This window comes from Budorcas taxicolor, chromosome 2, assembly GCF_023091745.1.
Source record: "Budorcas taxicolor isolate Tak-1 chromosome 2, Takin1.1, whole genome shotgun sequence".
NCBI classification, from domain to species: Eukaryota; Metazoa; Chordata; class Mammalia; order Artiodactyla; family Bovidae; genus Budorcas; species Budorcas taxicolor.
Window position 1 is genome coordinate 6,657,643 of NC_068911.1, and position 24,550 is coordinate 6,682,192.

Consider the following 24,550-nt stretch of genomic DNA (forward strand, 5'->3'; position numbering starts at 1 on the left):
ACTTCTTTAAAGAGCAGTTTTAGGTTTACCAAATACGGAGAGTTCTGAGCATGAGCCTCAACTTCCCCTGCTAAAATCTCTTTAAGGGTTTCCTATGATGTGAAAGACCAAACCTTTAAAGCCATGGCCTTCAGTGTCCATGCTTGTCTCACCTTCCTCACCCCTCCCTTCATCTCCCCATCCTTCCCCTTGTTCTCTGGGTCCAGGCAGCCTGCTTTTCCACTTCTTCGCACTTTCATGCAGCTTCCTGCCACAAGGTTCTTGTCTGATGTTTGCATTACCTGAAATGCCTCTCCTCTCTAATCCGCTTTCTCCTGTTACTAACTCCTGTGGTTTCTTTAGACCTTAACACAAATATCACCACCTCAGGGAAGTTTTCCTGATTCCCCAAACCCAATCAGTGTGCCTTGTTATGCACTTGGTGATGTACTTAACATTGACCGCAATTTACCTTTTTTTCCTTGAAGTATAGTTGGTTTACGTTATGTTAGTTTCTGGTGTACAGCAAAGTGATTCAGTTCTACGTATATTCTTTTTCAGATTCTTTTCCGTTATACTTTATTACAAGATTTTTTTAAAAATTATCTGTGTATTTATTTCTGGCTGTGCTGGGTCTTCGTTGCCGCATGGACTTTCCTCTAGCTGCAGCAAATGGGGGCTACTCTCTAGCTGTGGTGTGTGGGCTTCTCATGGTGGTGACTTCTCTTGTTGCAGAGCATGGGCTCTCCAACGCTTGGGCTTCAGTAGTTGCGGCATGTGAGCTCAGAAGCTACAGCCCTCCGGGCTCTAGAGCACAACAGACTCAACAGTTGTGGCCCTTGGGCTTAGTTGCTCTGCAGCATGTGGGATCTTCCTGGATCAACGATCAAACCCACGTCTCCTGCATCGGCAGGCAGGTTCTTTACCACTGAGCCAAGAGGGAAGCCCTAAAAGATACTGAATTTAGTTCCCTGTGCTATGCTGTAAGCCCTTGTTTATCTATTTTATACGTAGTAGTTTGTATCTGCTAATTCGAAACTCCTAATTTATCCCTCCCTCCTCTTTCCCCTTTGGTAACCATAAGTTTGTTTTCTATGTCTGAGAATCTGTTTTTGTTCTGCAGACAAGTTCATTTGCATCATCTTTTTAGATTCTGCTTATAAGTAATATTATACACTCTGTCTGTCCGGGCCAGCTGCAGCGGGTGGGGGTGGGGCTGAGGGACCCACCATGAAGTGGTTGGGGGTTAGCGTTGCTTTGTTTCCTGTGGCCCCAAGATGTCTGCTCCCTCCCAGCACCATAACTGCATCTTAGGAGGTCAAGAAGAGAAAGAGAAAAGGGCAAAAGACTCTCCAGCCAAGACTCTCTGCCTGTTGAAGAGCTTTCCTGAAGCCCAACTCAGAAATGTCACTGGCTTGAAGTATGTCACATGGCGTAACCCCTAGTTGTGAGGAAGTCTAGCAAATGCGGCTTTTACACCAAGTACTTTTCTGAGGGGATTCATGTGCAGACTTTATTTACTTTCTAGCCTCCATAACACACTAGGTTCATCTTACAGAAAATACAAATATGTGAATTTATAAAATGATCTGAAAGAAGGAACATAATAATTGGATCAGAAATCAGTCCCTAAGGAAACAACCGTAACGATGCTTAACTTTGGAAATGTAATTTTCCCTAATGTAATTAATTCTTGTTTATGATTCATGAACTGTTCCTTAATTTTCTGCTGCAATGTGATTCTGTACTATTCGTGTAACAAGCAGAAAACCTCCTAGCTACCCTGTGTGCATAGAGACTTTCAATAAATATTTCTGTGGTCAGTTTCATTTGCTTTGCCCAGGATTCGTTGGTTGACTGGCGATGCCTTGATTCATCACAGGGCAGATTCTCAGGAAGCCTTGATCATCCTTAATCAGATTCACACTGGGGCTATATGGACGCCGTGGCTCCACAGCAGAAATTTTAGTGAATGTAGGGGACTTCCCTGATGGTGCAGTGGTTAAGGCTCTGCGCTTCCACTGCTGGGGATGTGGGTTTGAGCCCTGGTCATGGAACTAAGATCTGGAGAAGGAAATAGTAACCCACTCCAGTATTCTTGCCTAGAGGAGCCTGTAGGCTACAGTCCATGGGGTCACAAAGAGTCAGACAGGACTGAGCGACTTCACTTTCACTTTCACGGAATTAAGATCGTACATGCTGTGTGACGTAGCCAAAAAGACTTTTTTTAGTGAATGTAAAAATATGGGATCCATTTCTGTTTCTTTCTCTAATATTATAAAATGCCTAGACTTTAATGTTTAGGCAGGGAACGGGAGCCAGCACACCCTAGGGATTCTTCTGTAACCTGATTCTTCAACATTTCATCCATATCTATTAGAAAACAGCGGCTATATGGTTCACTGGAGCAACAAGGGTTATCAACACATCATCTATGGACTCCCTGTAAGGAAAACAGCGTTCATCTTTCACCTGAGCATATCAGTTCACTCTCTGGATGGCAATCAAAGATTTCCTTGTTCATTTTTTGGTACTTTTTCAGTTTTTCTACAAAGAGCATATGTTACTATTTACAGTTAGGAGACATATTTTATTTTACAAATCAACATATAAAAGTCTTTATATAGAGAGTCAGGCTTTCCACTTGGGTGGCCTCTGATAACTGAAATGGAACCCATCTCCTATCTTTGCAAGGCTCCTTGACACTCTAAACAGAAAGCCCCAAACGGACTGTCACAGTGCTCATGCTCACTGATGGAGCAGGCGCGGCTTCTGCCCCCGGACTCTCATCCCCTGCACGTGGCTTTTCACATGGGGACAGAAGCTCTTAAGACGCATTGGAGGACTGCCAGGCTTCCTGCATTGAAAGGTGGTGAGAGAAGACATACCGACAGCTGTGGGGAAGGGCTTCCAGGCTTGATCATCGTACCAGTTTCTTCATCCACAGCCCCAGGACTGGCAGGAGCGCTCAGGTGGGGCAGACATGGGAGAGCAGGAAGTCCACCTCGTTTCGGACGATGCACCTCCCCGGGTGGATGCTGTCAGGCAGGGCCAGGCTGGAGGTCATTTCCCAAGCGTCCACAAAGGCCACACGGAGGTTGACAAAGGCAGCTCGGAGGAGCCGGTTCACCTGGAGGGTGAACCAGTCGCTGCCATACACGGACTTGTAGCCGGTGTTGGCCAGTTTGATGACCACCAGGGTGCCAGGCTCCCGGGCAAGCAGCGCAGCCACAGCAGCCCGGACCCCTGCCAGTCGTTGCACGAAGATGGACGGAGGGAAGGTGGTGAAGTGGGCACCCAGGCTCAGCACCACCACAGTGTGGGGACCCCCAGCCAGGCCCCCCAGTTCCCGGACCACGGAGTGCAGGGCAGCCACAGGGGTGCGAAGAGAACGCAGGGGCCAGCTGTGCGTGCGCCAGTGCAGCACTATGGCCCGGGTGGTGTCCACGGCCATCAGCGGCCCCGTGTGATACGTGGCATGTAGATCCACCGGCTTCAGGGCTGCACAGAGGACAAGAGAGGAGGCTTAGGGGTGAATACAGGACCCTGCACCATCCTCTTGGATGGAATGCTAACGATAGCCTCCACTTCCCAGGACATAAACTTTCTTCCCCCAAGCTCTAGGGCTGCCCCCAGCTCAAGTTTTCAGGGTTGCCAAGGATCTCCCTATTATCCATCCAAACTCCTACTCAGTTTGCTTTCAATTCTCTGGCGTTTAATTCCCTATGCTGGTTGCCTTTCTCCTGAAACCTTCCTTTCTTGCCTCCTGTCACACTACATCATCCCACTTTTCCCCTCCCTTTCGGGTCAGAACACGCAGCTGAGTGAACACACTGGGTCTCCGGACCTTCTGGCCTGGCCTGAGCCTAGTCACCACTGGGAAAGTGCATAAAACCAGAATCTCTAGCCTGAGGCCAGTCTTTAGGATGAATCCAAGTGGGAGTGCTCAGTCAGAAAGCAGAGAGGGACAAGACACCGCAAAGAAAGGAGACGGTTCCCAAAGAAAAGTCAATGGCACAAAATGCTCCAGGGGGCCGGGGAGCCCAAGAGCTAGGACTGGGTCCTCAGACTTGGTAGCCAGGAAGTCCCTGGCAGCATTCTAGCTCAGGGACAGCAGACCAGTGCTGCCCTGCCCCCTCGCGGGTGCTCACCGGGCACGGTGTCTCGCAGGTACTCCCACCACTGCCGGACCGTGGAGTCCCCCATCATGTGGACGACGTGGCCAGCCAGGCAGCGCAGGATGCTGTCGGCGGTGGAGAAGGAGCGGCTGGAGCACGAGAGTGAGTGCCACACGCTTTGGTGGTAGAATCCAGAGGGCCTCGGGGCTGGGATCCCAGGGCGGCAGGGCTGCGCAGGCGACAGGACTGTAAGCCATTGTTCAGGAGTGAAACAATCAGTGAGAACACAGGAGGTTAAGGCCACGACCCTGAATCAGGGATGCCCTTCCTGCCAGCCCCGGGGCCACTCACCCAGACTTCTGTTGTTCTCCTGGGCCACCCAGACTGGAGGAATGCCCTGAGGGAGGGTCTTGTTTGTCACATTCCTGGAGAGAAACCGGTGGGCAGAGGGGAGTGTGTGATGAGAAGGAATCCTGGACTGAGGTGAAGGAGGGGTCCTTGGAGGAAAGGAAGTTTTCAAGGGTGAAGGTCATCTGTCCAGTGTCAGGGCTCCTGGGACACAGCGCGTTAGGGCCCTGGGGAGGGACTGGAAGCTGGAGGTCAGACATTTCAGGACCTCAGGGATTGCATCCGTGCAGAAAGCAGAATTATTTTAAAATGTACCCTGGGGACTTCCCTGGTGGTCCAGTGGCTAAGACTCCACACTGCTCTCAGTGCAGGGGGCTCAGGTTCGATCTCCAGTCATGCTGCAACTGACGATCCCATATGCTGCAACTAAGACCCAGAGCAGCCAAATACATAAATACTTTTTAAAGGTTGTTGTAAAGAAAACACCTGACCTTGGGGTTGCAAATCCATGTCCACCACACTCATGCCTGTGTGGTTGTCCGTTGAATGGCTGTCTTCGATGGGCCCAGTGTTGGCTTCTGAGGGACAGGGCCCTGCTGCCTTGCTCTCCTGCCCAGGACCCCCAGGACCCTGGACAGTGTCTGGTACAGAGGCGGTTTCAGGGGTGCCGCTCAAAAGCAGCAAATGCCTGAGAGCAGGTTCTCAGAGCCAACAGGGCCTACTGTGCTGTCCCTGATCTAAGCACACAGCATACAGTAACTTATTTGAACCTCACCACAACTCGACAGGGGAGGAACTAAAGTTATCCTCCTCTACCCATGAGAGACTGGAGGTGCAGACAGGTTAAGTAGCTTGCCAGAGATCCCACGAACAGAAGCTGGAGTATAGTAACAGGTGGAGCAGGAATTTGAACCCAGGCAGTCTCACTCCAGAGATGGCTGGTCTTAACCTCAAAAGACATCCTGAGATGGCTCCTGTATTGAATCTTAGACTTATTTCCCACTGATCAATGCAAAAAAGGATGTGTGGTTATTTTCTTCTGACCAAAGGGAGTACAAAATTTGGTTTGGAACGAACCAGGTTTCCTGGTGTGGAATCCTAAATGCTGTGGTTGGTGGTGGTTTAGTCGCTAAGTCGTGTCCGACTCTTGTGACCCCATGGACTGTGGCCCACCAGGCTCCTCTGTCCATGGGATTTTCCAGGCAAGAATACTGGAGTGGATTGCCATTTCCTTCTCCAGGGGATCTTCCCAACCCAGGAGTTGAACCCAAGTCTCCTGCATTGCAGGCAGATTCTTTACCAACTGAGCTATGAGGGAAGTCCCTAAATGCTGTGGGAAGTCACTAATCAATGCAGAGAGCCTCTGGCGATGGGTGTCTGGTGGAGCTGGCGCCTCGGGGGTCTCCAGCTCAGCTGCCTCAGTGCTTCAAGCCCACCCGCCTCTCCCGTCCTCATAGAGCCAGTGGGAACCTCCATGCTCCCTGGGCCTCAGAGCTGCACCTCCTCCCACCTGCCCACCTCCACCTCTCCCACAGCTCCTTCTCCCCCCTCCGCCTTCAGAGTGGGTGTCCCTCCCCATCTGCCCCACCCCCAGCCATCCTCTGGGACCCTGTTTTTGCCTCCTTCCCCTACTGTCTCTCCCAGAGACCAGATGCCCAGCTGCTCCTATCTTTAAAAATGCTTCTTTCCTCTCTGGGGTCTCTCTAGCCCAGTCCCAGCCTCGGATCCCAGGGGCAGAAGCCAGTCCAGTTTCACTGTCTCCTCCCCATCACTCCCAGTCTTGCCTGTCCCAATCGTCCCCTGGGACTGAGGACGATTTGCAGCTTTGATTTCACTTGGTTTCTAGGCTGCAGCCTCTGCTCCACTCTCACTCAGTGGGCTCACATCCATCCCCCCTGCTGCCTGACCACACCTACTGGTAATTTTCAACGGACACCTCTCCCTGCAGGCCATCAGCACGGCAGAGGGGCCAGGACACTGCTCCGTGGCAGGAGATCTGCAGGTCTCCTTCAAGCTTCAGCTCACCTGTCACCTGCTCTGACCATCCTACACCAGGTGGGGTACCCTGTTCCGTATCCTTAGACCCCTTACCCCTCAGTGCATGCTGAAGTTAAGCGCTCACTCCAGTGCATGTTTTAAAAGGTCCTGTGTTCCCTCACTGAAAACTAGAGGGCAGGGATGCCAACCATTACATAAAAGTTTTCAGCACTTAGCATCAGACCTGGTATATAGTAGGTTCTCGCAAATATGTTTAATAGAAGTGAGTAGATGAATGATAAGGGTACGGACTCAGGCAGAATGACCACAGGGACTGGATTCAGGGGTCAGACATCCGGATGACACTGGGTCTCCTACCGTGCCAGCAGGGCCTCCTCATGTGGTGTGGTCACGTTCCAGTAGCGTCCACTTGAATGTCCTACCAGTGAGTCACAGGGCAGGGTCGGAGGTCGAGCACAGAACCAGAGCTCACCTGAATCTTCATCCCTGTAGTGACAGGTGCCCTCTTCCTCCCCAATTAACAGGGGGTTAACATTGCAAGTCACAGTTTCTTCGTATCCCGTGGGCCCCCGGAAATAGCCCGTGAAATCAACCGTGGCCCATTGGTCTCTCCAGATCCCCCGCAGAACCCCAACTGCCTCGCTGGAGTGGATCAGCCGCACTTGCACCTGGGCCTGCCCAGCCCAGAGCAGGGGGAATGTCAGCAGGTACGTGCCATTCTCCAGGTCCGTGACATCTCCGGGGACACCTGCCTTCAGGTCAGGACCCAGCAGCTGTGCCCGAAACAGATCCCCACCATGGGCCTTGGGCCTGCCCTGGTGGTCTCTGGCGATGAGGATGGCCTCCAGGTAGTCTCCCAGGGTATAGCTGGTCTGAGCAGGACTCCTCAGGTGGTAGGTGGAAGTCTGGGGGCTGGTGGAAGCCAGAAGGTCCCCCCCATCTCCTGGGGTCAGAGGCCAGTGCAGAAGATGGGTCAGGCCTGAGAACCCCTGGGGGAGAGAGCCAGGAGACCTGGGGGCAGGGCGGGGCCCTGGGGGCAGAGGGACAGCGTGGTCAGGCCAGGAAACCCCGATGTAGAAGATCTGTGGGCAGAGAAAGAGGAGCCCATCAGTGGCTTGTGTCTCTTCTTCTGGGAAGAAGTTCTCAGTTCACCAGACTTAGTGCCTGGTGGTCTCAGGCAGAAGTCCCACCTGCCCTGCTTCATGCTGCTCTGACCCGAAGCTGGTGTCTGAGCCACTATCACACACATCTGCAGAAACCACCTTGTGTTTATTTTGTATTTTTTAATAATTTTTATTGAAGTCTAGTTGATTTACAATGTTATATTAGTTTCAGATGTACAGCATGGTGATTCTATATATTTATAGATTATACTCCATTTAAAGTTATTATAGGGACTTCCCTCGTGGTCCAGCGACTAAAGACTGCACTCCTGATGCAGGGGGCCTGGGTTCAATCCCTGGTCAGGGAACTAGATCCCACATGCTGCAACTAGGAGTTCACATACCTGTGATTAAAAGATCCTGCATGCTGCAACAAAGATTCAAGATCCTGCTTTTAGGGGGACATTAGGATTTGTTAAAAAAAGAATGCAAAGGAAAAGATGACATGTAAAGACTGTGATGAAGGAGAGGAAAATGGACTAATCTGAAAAGCATGTAAGAATATTAGAAACTTATCTGAAGCTTTTTGAAATGATTAGGGAACAGTAGAGAGGAAGATAACACCAGAAATAAACCCTCTTCTACAAAGAAAGATGTGACACAGAGAAATAACACGTTACTCCAACACTGGAAAATTCAAAAGCAGAAAAGCATACGTGTTAGTTAGGAATTGCTTTTGGCTGGTAGTAACAGATACTATAGGACTTCAGTGGTGTGAGCAAAGAAGGGCTTACTTTTCTCACAGTGAGTGTCCGGTTCAGTTTCTTAAGGAAGTCAGGGCAAGGTCTCTGTGATTCTCTTGGCATTTCTCTCATGGTCCCAAGAAGACTGCTGGAGCACCAGCCATCATATTTACTTTTGGAGCAGCAGGAAGAGGAAAAGCAGAGCACCAAAATAGCTTTCAAAATCCCACCCAACAACTTTTGTTTGTAAATCATTGGGCCCCTTGTGCCTGTGAAGGAGTCTGGATGTAGGGCCCTCCCCCTTTTCCCTGCTGGTAAGGAAGCATATCTCTAAATGCTAAAATGAGGCACAAGCCGTGAAGCTACAAGATGTACTTTAGAGATCTGCTGAAAGTGAAATCAGTGGGGGCTGAGAGAGAAACTACAGCCAGGAGGCATGTTTCACGTGACAAAGCAATGCTCTGTCACGTGAAACATGGGAGAGGAGAGGCCACAGCCTTTGAACCGGGCACAGAGGATGCCTACACACAAGGTACGGTAATATATTTGTCTCTGTTGCGCTATTTGCAGAACCCACACCTTATGCAGCAATTGAATGTCTGGACCATGGAAGTTGATGGGGAACAGGAAATCAAAATATTTTAAACAGACATGACAGTAGGGGACGAGGGGCCCCTCAAGTGATCTGATGATGAGGGTTTTGTTAATGCACATTTCCACATTTATCAAAAAGAAAGAAATATCCCACACCCCATTCTCTTGTGAAGGAGGCAGCACACAGATGTGGGTTTCCTCTACGACTGTACACTCAGGAAACAATCACTCTCATTTCCAATGATATTTATTCATTTTTTGATGGCGCTGGGTCTTTGTTGCTGCACTCAGGCTTTCTCTAGTCGTGGCGAACAGCGGCTACTCTTCACTGCGGTGCACAGGCTTCTCGTCGTGGCGGTTTCTCTTGTTGCGGTACACAGGCTTCTCGTCGCGGCGGTTTCTCTTGTTGCGGTGCACAGGCTTCTCGTCGTGGCGGTTTCCCTTGTTGCGGTGCACAGGCTTCTCGTCGTGGCGGTTTCTCTTGTTGCGGTGCACAGGCTTCTCGTCGCGGCGGTTTCCCTTGTTGCGGTGCACAGGCTTCTCGTCGTGGCGGTTTTTCTTGTTGCGGTGCACAGGCTTCTCGTCGTGGCGGTTTCCCTTGTTGCGGTGCACAGGCTTCTCGTCGTGGCGGTTTCTCTTGCTGCGGAGCACAGGCTCTGGGTGCACAGGCTTCATCAGTTGCAGCACGCGGGCTTCAGTAGTTGCGACCTGGGGACTCTACAACGTGGGCTCAGTAGGTGTGGCGCATTGGCTTTAGCTGCCCGCAGCATGTAGGATCTCTCTGACCAGGGATCGAACCCGTGTCCCCTGTACTGACAGGCGGATTCTTACCCACTGCACCCCCAGGGAAGTCCTCCCAGTGAAATTTAGGTTCATAGGTTGTAGGCGTTGGACAACCAGTGCAGGCCAACTGGTGATCGGATGAGGCTGAACCTGAGAAGCTTCTTTCTTCTTTGCTCCTCACCTGGCTTCAGCTCCCTCTGAAGTTCAGCTTCCCTCTTTGGCAAAACCAGAGACTGGGTTGTGATAAGTACTAGGCTCTGGGAACATTGTTTTCTGGGCTAACTGCTCAGAGGGATGGGAATTTGCTATCATTCTCTGACTTCGCGATGTGTGGACCTGGTGCAATGATGATTGCAGAGTCCTGCCGACTGCAGCTCGTTCTTGTCCTTCTCTCTCTTGCTCCATCTCTGAACCCTCAGGGCTGGTGTACGTGAGACCATGATTCTCTCTAAGTGTGTCTCTTGTGTGGATCCAGGCTCTCCTGCAGGCAGGTTTCCTGGGGTCTAGACTTGGGGGAGCTGTTTATGTCAGACACTGTTGTTGCCTAGCCAAGACCTCATTTCGGTTTGGAGCAGAATGTAGCCACAGGTGACACATTATTATCATGTAATATATTATTATTGGTCTCACTCAGTCATGGCATCCACATCCCACACTTTCCCAATCTTCGCAGGAGTTTCTGAGTTCCAATAAAGCATAAGGAGGGGTCTGATGAGAAATACCAGGGCCAGCTTTCACTCACCTAATAAAAAGGACCAATGAAGCTGGAACTATATTATTTCCACCTAGGATGTGGATTCAGTGTGTAGCAATGCATCAACCTTCTCAAGATAAGAAGGGAAAGGCCATTTCAAACCTGGTTTCTCCTCCACTGCCCACATGCTTCTGGTGCTGGGGTGTCAGGAAACATACATGTTGTGATGGGACCTCTGGCTGTCTCTTCAGCTCATGATGCTGAGTTGGCACTGTGTGGCATAGGAGAGTTCCTGGAAACTGTTCGTATACCGAGACATTTAGCTGTAACTGAACTATACACAAGAATGACTGAAAACCATGTTAACTCAAAACTAAATATTCCTCAACTCAAATTCCCCTTATCAGGCTCTAAAAAAAAATGCCTGTGACCACTCCAACATCAACTGACATGGAGGAAGTTGTAATAGAAAGATACATAACCTTAACAGAACAAGGTTAAAATATTTTACTGTTGTAAATTTTACAAAAACACATTGACACATAGTGCCTCTCCCAGGGCCTCAGAAGGGGTCTTTGCAAGGGAAGGACTCTGAACCATGAGCCTCTTGGCAAATATGCCTCAGGTTGTAATCACAGCAATGCCAACTCTGCCCCCAGCTGACTGCGATGTGATATACTATAATTTACAAGACAATGTCTCAATTTCAGAGATGGTCAAATGTGAACTGATTTTAGAATTGATCAATGAAATGTGATGTTCATCTTAGAACTGATCAAATATGGTATTTGCAACATATATTATAACCAAAGGACTCCGAAAATAGGAAGGATGGTCACAAGTCAACATGAAAAAATAGTTCAATAGAAAAATATGCAGTGTATGAATAGACAATGTACAGAAACAGAACTATAAAAATAAAATAAACATGAGGAAAAAAATGCTCAACTATGTTATACGATCTAGGAATAGTTTAGCTGCAAATTAAAGAAACCCCCACACACAGTGACTTAAGAATGATGGTCTTATTTTTCTCACATGACAAGATGTCTGAAATAGAACATCAAGGGTTAAGCATATTTATTAATTCTAGGAGTCTTTGGTAGGTTTCTTGCGGTTTTCTATGTAGAAAATATCTTCCATGAATAGAAAGTTTTATTACTTCCTTCCCAAACTCTATACTTTTTTTCCCCTTGCCTTATTGCACTGGCTAAGACTTCTAGTTTCAGCAGTACGCCAACCGTGAACTTCCAGATGTTCAAGCTGGTTTTAGAAAAGACAGAGGAACCAGAGATCAAATTGCCAACATCCACTGGATCATGGAAAAAGCAAGAGAGTTCCAGAAAAACATCTATTTCTGCTTTATTGACTATGCCAAAGCCCTTGACTCTGTGGATCACAATAAACTGTGGAAAATTCTGAAAGAGATGGGAATACCAGACCACCTGACCTGCCTCTTGAGAAATCTATATGCAGGTCAGGAAGCGACATTTAGAACTGGACATGGAATAACAGACTGGTTTCAAATAGGAAAAAGAGTACGTCAAGGCTGTATATTGTCACCTTGCTTATTTAACTTACATGCAGAGTATATCATGAGAAACGCTGGGCTGGAAGAAGCACAAGCTGGAATCAAGATTGCCGGGAAAAATATCCACAACCTCAGATATGCAGATGACACCACCCTTATGTCAGAAAGTGAAGAGGAACTAAAAAGCCTCTTGATGAAAGTGAAAGTGGAGAGTGAAAAAGTTGGCTTAAAGCTCAACATTCAGAAAACGAAGATCATGGCATCTGGTCCCATTACTTCATGGGAAATAGATGGGGAAACAGTGGAAACAGTGTCAGACTTTATTTTTTGGGCTCCAAAATCACTGCAGATGGTGACTGCAGCCATGAAATTAAAAGACGCTTACTCTTTGGAAGGAAAGTTATGACCAACCTAGATAGCATATTCAAAAGCAGAGACATTACTTTGCCAACAAAGGTCTGTCTAGTCAAGGCTATGGTTTTTCCAGTGGTCATGTATGGATGTGAGAGTTGGACTGTGAAGAAGGCTGAGCGCTGAAGAATTGATGCTTTTGAACTGTGGTGTTGGAGAAGACTCTTGAGAGTCCCTTGGACTGCAAGGAGATCCAACCAGTCCATTCTGAAGGAGATCAGCCCTGGGATTTCTTTGGAAGGAATGATGCTAAAGCTGAAACTCCAGTACTTTGGCCCCCTCGTGCAAAGAGTTGACTCATTGGAAAAGACTCTGATGCTTGGAGGGATTGGGGGCAGGAGGAGAAGGGGATGACAGAGGATGAGATGGCTGGATGGCATCTCGACTCGATGGACGTGAATCTAAGTGAACTCCGGGAGATGGTGATGGACAGGGAGGCCTGGCGTGCTGAGATTCATGGGGTCGCAAAGAGTCGGACACGACTGAGCGACTGAACTGAACTGAACTGAAGTGAAGACTTCTAGTACAACATTGAAGGGAAGTTTTGAGAGCAGACATCCTTGCTGTGTTCCTGATCTTTGGGGAAAGCTTTCAGTCTTTCACTATTAAGAATGATTAAGTAGATTCCTTCTATTATCTTAAGTATAGTCCCTTCTATTTATAGTTTGCTAAGATTTTTAATCATGAATAGATGTTGAGATTCATCAAATGCTTTTTCTGTGTCTATTGAGATGATTATTTGTTTTTAATATGGTGGAATATACTTAAAATCCCTTTTGATGTTTGAATGTTGCATCAGCCCTGTACACCTAGGGTAAACCACTTGATAATGATGTATTCTCTCTGGAAGATTTTTAAACTATAAATTCAATTCCCACAATAGATACAGGACTATTCATGAATTATATTTCTTTTTGAGTCATTTTTGTTTTTTGTCTTTCAAGAAATTTGTTAACTGCATCAAAGATTTATAATTTGTTGGCTTATATTTGTTCATAGTATCTCATTATTATCTTAACATCTGTAAGATATGTATTGATGACACCTCTTGCATCCCTGATATGGATAATTTGTGTTTTTATTCTGTTTTCCTGATTAGTTTGTCTAGAGGACAGCCTTCTCCTTCTAGATGAAAGTAACTGGTTCAGGTTCTGTGGATGATAGGACAGGCAGAAAGACGTATACTTACACAAATTGCAATGACTGATGCCACAGCCACAATCCTGGGCCACTTGAACTGTCTGATGAATAGGTCTGTGGAAGCTTGGAGTTGTTTATTAGACATCTGGTATGTGACCAAGACCCTAGGTAGATAAAAGTGCAAAAGTAAAAGGAGTGAGGTCATAATGATGCAGTGTGACTTTCCTACCATTTCCCCACTGAAGAACAATAGTTTGGCAGCCCACTCCAGTGCTCTTGCCTGGAAAATCCCCTGGATGGAGGAGCCTGGTAGGCTGCAGTCCATGGGGTCGCTAAGTCAGACATGACTGAGCAACTTCACTTTCACTTTTCACTTTCATGCATTGGAGAAGGAAATGGCAACCCACTCCAGTGTTCTTGCCTGGAGAATCCCAGGGACGAGGGAGCCTGGTGGGCTGCCATCTCTCGGGTCGCACAGAGTCGGACATGACTGAAGCGACTTAGCAGCAGCAGCAGCAGCAGCAGCAACATCAGCCATATGGCTGAGAGGGCTTTTGCAGAAGTTTGGGTGTTCAGTGAAGAAGTTCCAGCACATACTTGGGGCAATTATGATCCAGCAATTCTCGTGTATGTACAAAATCATACACGAGAATGTCCATAGTGAAACAGCCAGTTAGCGTTTCTGGGGGCCTCTGAAGAGCTCTTATCCTTTATGTCTCAATGCAGAAAAAACTCAGTGAGAGGCAAAGTGGTAGATAAGAAGTGAATTATTAGAATAGGACTCCTGTGAGGCTTACAGGTGGGCGAGTGAGAGGGTACCACCCAGAGAACGTAGTGGGCTACAGTTTTAAAATCAGAGGAAAAGTGTACAAGAGGCAAAAACCACTTTCTTCCTCATTCTTGGGTAGACACCATGCTTCCATCATCAACTCCTCTTCCCGGTGGGGAGGGGAGTGTTTCTGTCCCTACATGGTCAAGCCAGGACTTCCATGGTGCTGTGCAAAAATCATTTCAGGTCTCAGTACAATGAGCGCCTCTCATTTTGAAATGTCACCTTTCATAAATTATTATTTTTTTTTAAGTATTTATTTATTTGGCTGTGCCAGGTCTTCGTTGAGGCATGCAAGGTCTTTAGTTGTGGCATGTGGGATCTATTCATAGTTCCCTGATCCAGGATCAGATCTAGAGCCCCTGCATTGGGAGCATGGAGTCTTGGCCACTGAACCCCCAGGGGAATCCCCATAAATTACTGTTGTCATGCGCTTAGAGAACACGCCCTAAGGATCATTAACTTACTGAGCTCACTGGGCATGCGGGGCTCATGCCGCCATTGTTTTATTATTTGGGGCCCTGCCTTGTGCTTCTGTTGCACGGTTTCGTTGCTACGAAAATTTGCTTTTTTTTTTTTGCTGCACTGGGCCTTGGTTGCTGCACACGGACTTTCTCCAGTTGCAGCGAGTGGGGCTACTCTCTGGTTGCACTGCTCAGGTTCCTCGTTGCGCTCGCTTCTCTTGCTGTGGAGCACAGGCTCTAGCGTGTGCGGGCTTCACTGGTTGCAGTGCAGAGGGTTAGTTGCCACTAACTAACCCAGGCTTCAGCAATACGTGAACCGTGAACTTCCTGATGTTCAAGCTGGTTTTAGAAAAGGCAGAGGAACCAGAGATCAAATTGCCAACATCCGTTGGATCATGGAAAAAGCAAGAGAGTTCCAGAAAAACATCTATTTCTGCTTTATTGACTATGTCAAAGCCTTTGACTGTGTGGATCACAATAAACTGTGGAGAATTCTGACAGAGATGGGAATACCAGACCACCTGACCTGCCTCTTGAGAAATCTATATGCAAGTCAGGAATCAACAGTTAGAACTGGACATGGAACAACAGACTGGTTTCAAATAGGAAAAGGAGTACATCAAGGCTGTATATTGTCACCTTGCTTATTTAACTTACATGCAGAGTACATCATGAGAAACGCTGGGCTGGAAGAAACACAAGCTGGAATCAAGATTGGTGGGAGAAATATCCATAACCTCAGATATGCAGATGACACCATCCTTATGGCAGAAAGTGAAGAGGAACTAAAAAGCCTCTTGATGAAAGTGAAAGTGGAGAGTGAAAAAGTTGGCTTAAAGCTCAACATTCAGAAAACGAAGATCATGGCATCTGGTCCCATTACTTCATGGGAAATAGATGGGGAAACAGTGGAAACAGTGTCAGACTTTATTTTTTGGGCTCCAAAATCACTGCAGATGGTGACTGCAGCCATGAAATTAAAAGATGTTTACTCCTTGGAAGAAAAGTTATGACCAACCTAGATAGCATATTCAAAAGCAGAGACATTACTTTGCTGACTAAGGTTCGTCTAGTCAAGGCTATGGTTTTTCCAGTGGTCATGTATGGATGTGAGAGTTGGACTGTGAAGAAGGCTGAGTGCCAAAGAATTGATGCTTTTGATCTGTGGTGTTGGAGAAGACTCTTGAGAGTCCCTTGGACTGCAAGGAGATCCAACCAGTCCATTCTGAAGGAGATCAGCCCTGGGATTTCTTTGGAAGGAATGATGCTAAAGCTGAAACTCCAGTACTTTGGCCCCCTCGTGCAAAGAGTTGACTCATTGGAAAAGACTCTGATCCTGGGAGGGATTGGGGGCAGGAGGAGAAGGGGAAAACAGAGGGTGAGATGGCTGGATGGCATCACTGACTCGATGTACGTGAGTCTGAGTGAACTCCAGGAGTTGGTGATGGACAGGGAGGCCTGGTGTGCTGTGATTCATGGGGTCGCAAAGAGTCGGAATCGAGTGAGCAACTGAACTGAACTGAACTGAACCCTGGTAAAGAGAGACTCTTCACTGCTGCGCCACCAGAGAATTCCAAGCCTGCTTGGTTTTGTGGTTAAGCAAACCTACTTTCTTGAATAATCATTAATCATCATCATTATTAATAATCATTAACTTACAGGGGTCTCCCATAATTTTTCCTACTTACAATCCCCTAGTGGGATTAACTATTTAATCACCTACTCGTCCCTATCAATAGCAGCCTTATTCATAATATTTCCAAATTTAGAAAAAGAAAAATATCCACCAGTGGAAGAATAGATAAGCAAGTCTGGGATATTCGTGCAATTGAATACCACTTAGCAACAAAAAGAAAACAATTACTGATAAATCCAACAATATGAATGATTTGCAGAAAAAAATCAGGTTGGGTGAAACAAAAACAAACACAGAAGAATCATGTTATATGATTCCTTTAATAAGAAATTCTAGAAGAGATAAGTCAATCTATGGTGATAGAAATCAGAAGACCAGTTGGCACTGGTGGAGGGGGTTGACTGGAAGGCAGCATGAGGGAAACTTATGGGGTTCTGGAAACCCCTTTATCTTTAATTGGGTGATGGTTATATGGGTATATACATTTGTCCAAATTAATTATACTCTTAAGATCTGTGCATTCGACTTTATATAAATAAAGGATTTTTAAAAACAGGATAATAGAAAAGACAAATAAGTACATTCATAAAACTATTGCCTAAATTCCAGGGAATATCAGCATCTAGAGGTGGTGCATTGGGTACGATTAACAGATGTGAGAGTATATTAAAGTGCTCTTATGGGTTCAGGGAGAAATGGAGGATATTGATAAGATAAATCGACAGGTGTAAGTAGACATAAGAAACCAATATAAGACTAAAAATAGAATGTAAAATGTTTAAAGCTGGAAAATATTTGATTCACCTGTTGAAAAGTAGGGAAAGAGGAAAAAAAGAAAGTACAATAAATGGGGAACTTGAAACAAGTTGGAAGAAACAAGAAACTATCATTGCAATAAATATAAAGAGGTTTAGGGGGAAGAACTCCAGTACTCTTGCCTGGAAAATCCCATGGACGGAGGAGCCTGGTAGGGTGCAGTCCATGGGGTCGCGAAGAGTCGGACACGACTGAAGTGACTTAGCAGCAGCAGCAGCAGCAGCAAGAAGAAAAGGGTGTGACGTTAGGAGAGTAGCATTGATATATACACACTACCGTGTGTGAAATAGACAGCACGTGGGAAGCTGCTGTATAGCGCAGGGAGCCCAGCTAGGTGCTCTAGCTGGAGAGGCGGGAGGGAGGTCCGAGAGGGAGAGGATATGTGCACAGCTGATTTACTTCCTTGTACTGCAGAAACTAACATAACATTGTAAAGCAACTGTATTCCAGTAAAATTTTGTTAATGTAAGTAAGTTAAACTAACCAATTAGTCAGAATGCTATCAAGAACATATACTCTTGGCACTTGCCTAGCGGTCCAGTGGTTAAGACTCTGTGCTTCCACTGCAGGGACGTGACCCTGGCCAGGGAACTAAGTTCCCACATGCCTCAAGGCACAGCCAAAAATAAAATTTGAAAAAAAAAAATAAAAGAACATATGCCCTCAGTGAACATCTCACTTCCCCAGAAAACACAGAGAAAGAGCCAGGTTTACCACACCCAACCTCTCAAACTAAAAAGTATGGAGGAATTGTTTTCTTCCTTCTTTGAGGCTGGATCCCACAGAAGGGCAGAATTAAGTGCGGACAAGGACAAGCATAACCCTATGTACTGCCTTGGTGGCTGGTGACATGTTTAAGCAGGGGAGGACCAAGTACTTGAGGAAGGAGCTAGAGAAGGACCTGAGGGCCTAGGAGCAAAGCTGAGGGAGAGTTCAGAGGGCTACTTACATGCGGCATATGGGGATGGGGGCTCTTTAAGACTGTCTAGAACTAGATATATAGATCTATATATGGATATATAGATCTATATATCCATTGGAATCCTGGCCTGGAGCTTGAGAAGCAGGCCTTCTGCTGCTCATCCTGAGTGGCAAAGAGCTAATGCTGCCAGATTCGATGACAACCTGGCTATTTAAGAGGACGGGGGACAAGCAAGCTGGAGAATAGACCAAGACTCCTTGACCTTCTGCATTGATTTCTGCCTGTCCTCTAATCCAAAGCATCAAAGAACTCTGGGCCCGAGGGTCACACGGCAATTGAGTGGTGTCACCAACGTCACTGTAACTTTTCCATATAATTGATTCCAGCAGTGTCCCTGTGGGCGCTGAGTAAGCATATGATGCGTGCGTGCGTGCAGTCTCTTCACTCGTGTCCGATTTTTTGCAACCCCATGGACTATAGCCTGCCAGGCTCAGTCCATGGGGTTCTCTAGGCAAGAATACTGGAGTGGGTTACCATGCCCTCCTCCAGGGGATCTTCCCCATATGCCAGCACAATTAAAATTACGAGGTCCCATAAAAATGTAAAGCAAGAGCAACAGCGGTAATCCAGTAGCAGCAGCAATACAAGGCGCCTGGGCAGATTTTAGCGTCCACCCAAGTGAGGATGGAAGGCAGGGAGAAGTGTAGGAAAGAGATCCAGTCCCCCGGCTGCTACTACAAACTCCACGCAGGCGCCCGTTTTCCTTCTTGTTTTGAAACACAGGAATCTTAGCTCATAAGTTCTACCCACCTACTCACCTCCCTCACCTCCATTTAAGCACCTACAAATTCTACCTCTGCTTCCTTGTACCTGTAATGTTGGACAATCCTTAAAGAAAGAAAGCCACCCACAGTGCTCTAACAAATCCGGTCTTCCTACACTGTCTGCTTCCAGAATTACAGCATCATGTTTATTCAACATCCTAACAAACCTAAGGCAAATACTAGTGAGAAAATTTAACCTGCGACAGAGCCAGTGGTCTCTTCACCAGATTCATAAAGCAACTGCTGCCTATTATTCTTCCCCTTTCAGCCCATCTTCAAGTAGGAAGATTAGGTTCTCCTACGCATGTACTGGGAAGTAAGAACCCAGGAATCCAGACCATCATCCCTTAGAAATTCCAGCCATCCTACCACTCAGCTGACCCTTTTCACCCCTAGGACTAGGTCGCAGGCCTCATTTTCACCCCAGCACAGCCCCAGGACGGAGGTAGGTACATTGAGCTAGAGAAGACTGCATGGTTATAAGTGATGGTCAGGGCAGAATCAGTTTAATACCATAAAGCAAACCACAAAGGGATAGCAGCAAAGAAAGCCATCTCCAGGAAGCCTGTTCCGCTGATGGATGAAGTCACTGCCTTACGTAGACCTGAGCTCACTGTTGGAATTTTGGTGGCAATCAGTGTGCATGGTTCCCCAGCCAGCGCTGTATTCAGGACCATCCAGACACTGCTGTATATCAGGCAGTGGTCAGTAGCAGCAAAAAGGGAAAAGGGAACCGTAGTGTCTGGGTGCCCTACCACCACCCAATGTCACCTTCCTCTTCCTTGTGGCCTAGTTCATGTATAAGAATGAGCACACAGGGATATCATGGCATGGCCTACAGAACCAAGGGTCAGCAATGGGCCTGATGGTACAGCCCCAAGTCAGGGAGGATGCCTTGCATCATTCCAGACTCTACCCAGTTGAACACTGGCTAGTGGCTTTGGCAGGCAGACACCCAGTATCCCATCCTATGTGCATGCGTGTTATGTCACTTCAGTCATGTCTGACTCTTTGCAACCGCATGGACTGTAGCCCACCAGGCTCCTCTGTCCATGGGATTCTCCAGGCAAGAATACTGGAGTGGGGTGCCATTTCCTTCTCCAGGGGATCTTCCCAACCCAGGGATCAAACCTTCATCCCTTAAGTCTCCTCCATTGGCAGGTAGGCTCTTTACCACTAGCATCACCTGGGAATCCCTAATTTCCCAGATATTCCAAATTTTCTGGAAACAAAAGATCCATCCTACCCCTCTCCCAACCACAAATCTACTTCCAGTTCTCCTCAGGTTTAGCAGTGTTAACTGTCATCTCTGAGGTCTCTTTCTCCAGTATCTTTCTCAAATTCTCAGCACTATTTTAAACTGTTGACCACTTTCTCCAACTAGAAGCCCTGCCCAGTTCTGGTTTTCACGAGCACCTGAGTCTCCTGTCTTCCTGACCACTCATCTGTGGATATGACCCCCTGTCCTCTTTGTTAAGCCCTGTACATATCACTTTGTCAAAATCAGGCACCACATCTTGTGAACTTCGCTGTATCCCACATAACACCAAGGACAGAAATTTGCCTGGATTGTGATCTCAATCCATACTGGTTGCACGACAGATGGACTAAGTGCCCTGTTCCCTAAACCTGATTCTGCCAGGATTCTACTCCCCCAACTCACATTTCCTTTCTGAAACCTAAGCCCTCTTACCTCATCGCAGGATACCCCTCGACTCTTCTTGTTCTTTCTCTCCGTCCTCTGCAAAACCCCCAAAGTCTTGTTTCCTCTCTTCACAGTACCTCACAGGATAACATCTTGTTGATGCTGCGGCCACTGGCAAAGTACGGCATCACCACACAGGGGGATGATATGGCCAGTCAGGCCCCCAGAATGAGGTCAAATGTAGAGCAAGGGCAGCTGCAGTAGGAAAGAGCCATGCTCCTTAGCAGAATAAACTCAGAGGCTGAGAACAGTCAAAAAGGAACTTGGGGATAAGGCTACAGCAGGAGGAAATTAATCACCATAGAACACTGTGATCCAAACCCCAGACAAAGCGGAATGACTTCCTCTTCCCACTCACCGGGGAGCCTTTTCTACTGATGTCTGAGGAACAAAGCAATCCCCTGGGAGAGGGCCATACATCTCTCCTTTCTACAAAGAAACTAGACTTGAAGTCCATACCTAAGCGGATGAGGGAAGTGCAGGGGATGAGATATGGTGCTCTTGCTTTCCCCACCAATTTTCATTGTCTTCTATGCAGCACTCAGTACTAACAGGAGAGAGGCGGCTCAAGCTGGAAGCCGGCAGAAGGATTCCAAACGCTGTGGCTGCAGGAAATGGGGGAGAGGTTGGGAGAAAAGAGACATTTTAAATTCCAAGGTTCACAGAGGAAAACACTATTTCGATTCTGTTTCCAAAAGATATTATGCAAATTATTTGATTAGACCAGATAAGAACGATTTACAAAGAAAAAGCTCAGAGAGCAGAGAGGGTAGTACACCGGCATACCTCATGTTATTGCACTTTGCAGATACTGTATTTATTGCAAATTAAAGATTGGTGGAAGCCTGTGTCAAGCAAGTCTGTCGGTGCCATTTTTCCAATAGCATTATATTTTGGTTTTATTTTTTAATACAATTTTTAAAGCTTATACTTCAGTTAACAGCCATTACAAAATACTGGCTATGTTTCCCGTGTTATATAATACATCCTTGTAGCCTATCTTACATCCAATACTTTATACCTCCCACTCCCCTATCTGCCTCTACAATGCTCCCCCTACCCCCACCCCACCACCTCTGGTAACCACTGGTTTGTTCTCTACACCTGTGAGTCCAGTTCTTTTTTGTTATATTCACCAGTTTGTTGTATTTTTTTAGATTTCACATATAAATGATAGCATACAGTACTTATCTTTCTCTATCTGACTTATTTCACTTAGTGTGAAGTGAAGTGAAGTGTAGTGAAAGTCACTCGGTCACGTCTGACTCTTTGTGACCCATGGACTCCATGCAATTCTTCAGGCCAGAATACTGGAGTGGGTAGCCTTTCCCTTCTTCAGGGGATCTTCCCAACCCAGGGAGGGAACCCAGGTCTCCCAAGTTGCAGGCAGATTCTTTACCAGCTGAGTACTTCGTGGAATGCCCTGCAAGTCCATCCATGCCACTGCAAATGGCAAAATTTTCATTATTTCTTGTGGCTGAGTAGTATTCTATTGTGTATATATACACCGTATCTTCTTTATCCATTCATCTATTGATGGACACTTAGGCTGGTTCCATATCTTGGTGATTGTAAATAATGCTGCTATGAACACAGGGGTTGTGTATATCTTTTCAAATTAGTGCCTTTTTCCCCAGACATATACCCAGGAGTAGAACCGCTGGGTCATGGAGTAGTTCTATTTGTAGTTTTTGAGAGGCCTCCATACTGTTTTCCACAGTGGCTGCACCAGTTTACATTCCAACAGTGTATGAGGGTTCCTTTTTTTCAACATCCTTGCCAACATTTGTTATTCGTGTTATTTATGATGGTGGTCATTCTGACAGGTGTGAGATGATATCTCGTTGTGGGTTTTATTTTCATTTCCCTGATAATGAGCAATGTTGAGGATCTTTTCACACGCCTGTTAGCCATCTGCAGTTCCTCTTTGGAAAAGTGTCTATTCAGTTCTGCCCATTTTTTAATCAGGTTGTTTGTTTGGTGTTGAGTTGTATGATCAGTTTAGATATGTTGAATATTAATTTATTATTGGTCATATGATTTGCAAATATTTTCCCCCATTCAGTAGGTTGTCTCTTCATTCATAAAAACTTAGACAAACACTCTTTGACATAAATCAGAAGGGTTTTTTGGATCCATTTTCTAAGGTAAAGAAAATAAAAGCAAAAAAAAAAAAAACAAATAGAATCTAATTGAGCTTGGAGAAAACAGTGAGAAAGAAAAGTTTGAAGAGATAATGGCTGAGAATTTCCCAGAAATAAAGACAATGAGGGGCATGGATCTACTGTCTCAAATATCTCAACAAAGCCAAAACAGAAATTTTTGAAAAACCCATACCTAATAACATTTGATTCAAAATATAGGAAAATCAAATGAAAAAACAGAGAAGACAAAAATAACCAATGCCAGGAAGGAAACAGAGGCTATGGCTACAGGCTCTGCAGACATCAAAATAAGGGAATATTGCAAACAGCTCCATGCACATAAATTTGACATCTGAGATCTATTTCTGCTTTATTGACTATGCCAAAGCATTTGACTGTGTGGATCACAATAAACTGTGGAAAATTCTGAAAGAGACGGGAATACCAGACCACCTGACCTGCCTCTTGAGAAATCTGTATGCAGGTCAGGAAGCAACAGTTAGAACTGGACATGGAACAACAGACTGGTTCCAAATAGGAAAAGGAGTATGTCAAGGCTGTATATTGTCATTCTGCTTATTTAACTTGTATGCAGAGTACATCATGAGAAATGCTGGGCTGGATGAAGCACAAGCTGGAATCAAGATTGCTGGAAGAAATATCAATAACCTCAGATATGCAGATGACACCACCCTTATGGCAGAAAATGAAGAAGAACTAAAGAGCCTCTTGACGAAAGTGAAAGAGGAGAGTGAAAAGGTTGGCTTAAAGCTCAACATTCAGAAAACTAAGATCATGGCATCCGGTCCCATCACTTCATGGGAAATAGATGGGGAAACAGTGGAAACAGTGGCTGACTTTATTTTGGGGGGCTCCAGAATCACTGCAGATGGTGACTGCAGCCATGAAATGAAAAGACACTTACTCTTTGGAAGGAAAGTTATGACCAACCTAGACAGCATATTAAAAAACAGAGACATTACTTTGCCAACAAAGGCCCATCTAGTCAAGGCTATGGTTTTTCCAGTAGTCATGTATGGATGTGAGAGTTGGATTATAAAGAAAGCTGAGCACTGAAGAATTGATGCTTTTGAACTGTGGTGTTGGAGAAGACTCTTGAGAGTCCCTTGGACTGCAAGGAGATCCAACCAGTCCATCCTAAAGAAAATCAGTCCTGAGTGTTCATTGGAACGACTGATGTTGAAGCTGAAGCTCCAATACTTTGGCCACCTGATGTGAAAAGCTGACTCATTTGAAAAGACCCTGATGCTGGGAAAGATTGAGGGCAGGAGAAGGGGACGACTGAGGATTAGATGGTTGGATGATATCACCGACTCAATGGACATGAGCTTGAGTAAATTCCAGGAGTTGATGATGGACAGGGAGGCCTGGCGTGCTGCAGTCCATGGGGTCGCAAAGAGTCGGATATGACTGAGTGACTGAACTGAACTGAACTGATGAATAAACCAATTCATTAAAAAGCACAAACAGGGACCTCCCTGGTGGTCCAGTGGTTAAGAATCCACCTTCCAGTGCAGAGGACATGAGTTGAATCCCTGCTCAGGGAATTAAGCTCCCACGTGCTCCCAGCACGTGGGAGCTTATAGTGCAGTCACATAATAAGTAAATAAAAATAAATTTTAAAAATCAAGGGACAAAACAGCCAGATTCCAGAATGGATTTGGCTTTGAAAAAACAATTGCATAAACTCTTAAAGGACAATTGAAGAAACTCAATTATGAACTGGATACTAGATGAAAAGAATCTA

General features: G+C 46.3%; 1 protein-coding gene across 1 annotated transcript; it reads right to left on the bottom strand.

Moving 5' to 3' along the window:
- Positions 1-2,947: 2,947 nt before the first annotated feature.
- LOC128043931 (NXPE family member 3-like) lies at positions 2,948-20,692 on the bottom strand. Its single transcript, XM_052636362.1, has 6 exons — positions 20,627-20,692; positions 13,492-13,606; positions 6,801-7,525; positions 4,449-4,522; positions 4,131-4,343; positions 2,948-3,480 (listed from the first exon to the last, which is right to left on the bottom strand). Exons 1-6 carry the CDS (start codon positions 20,629-20,631, stop codon positions 2,948-2,950), a joined length of 1,665 nt encoding a protein of 554 aa, XP_052492322.1. The 5' UTR covers positions 20,632-20,692.
- Between the last annotated feature and the right edge of the window lie 3,858 nt (positions 20,693-24,550).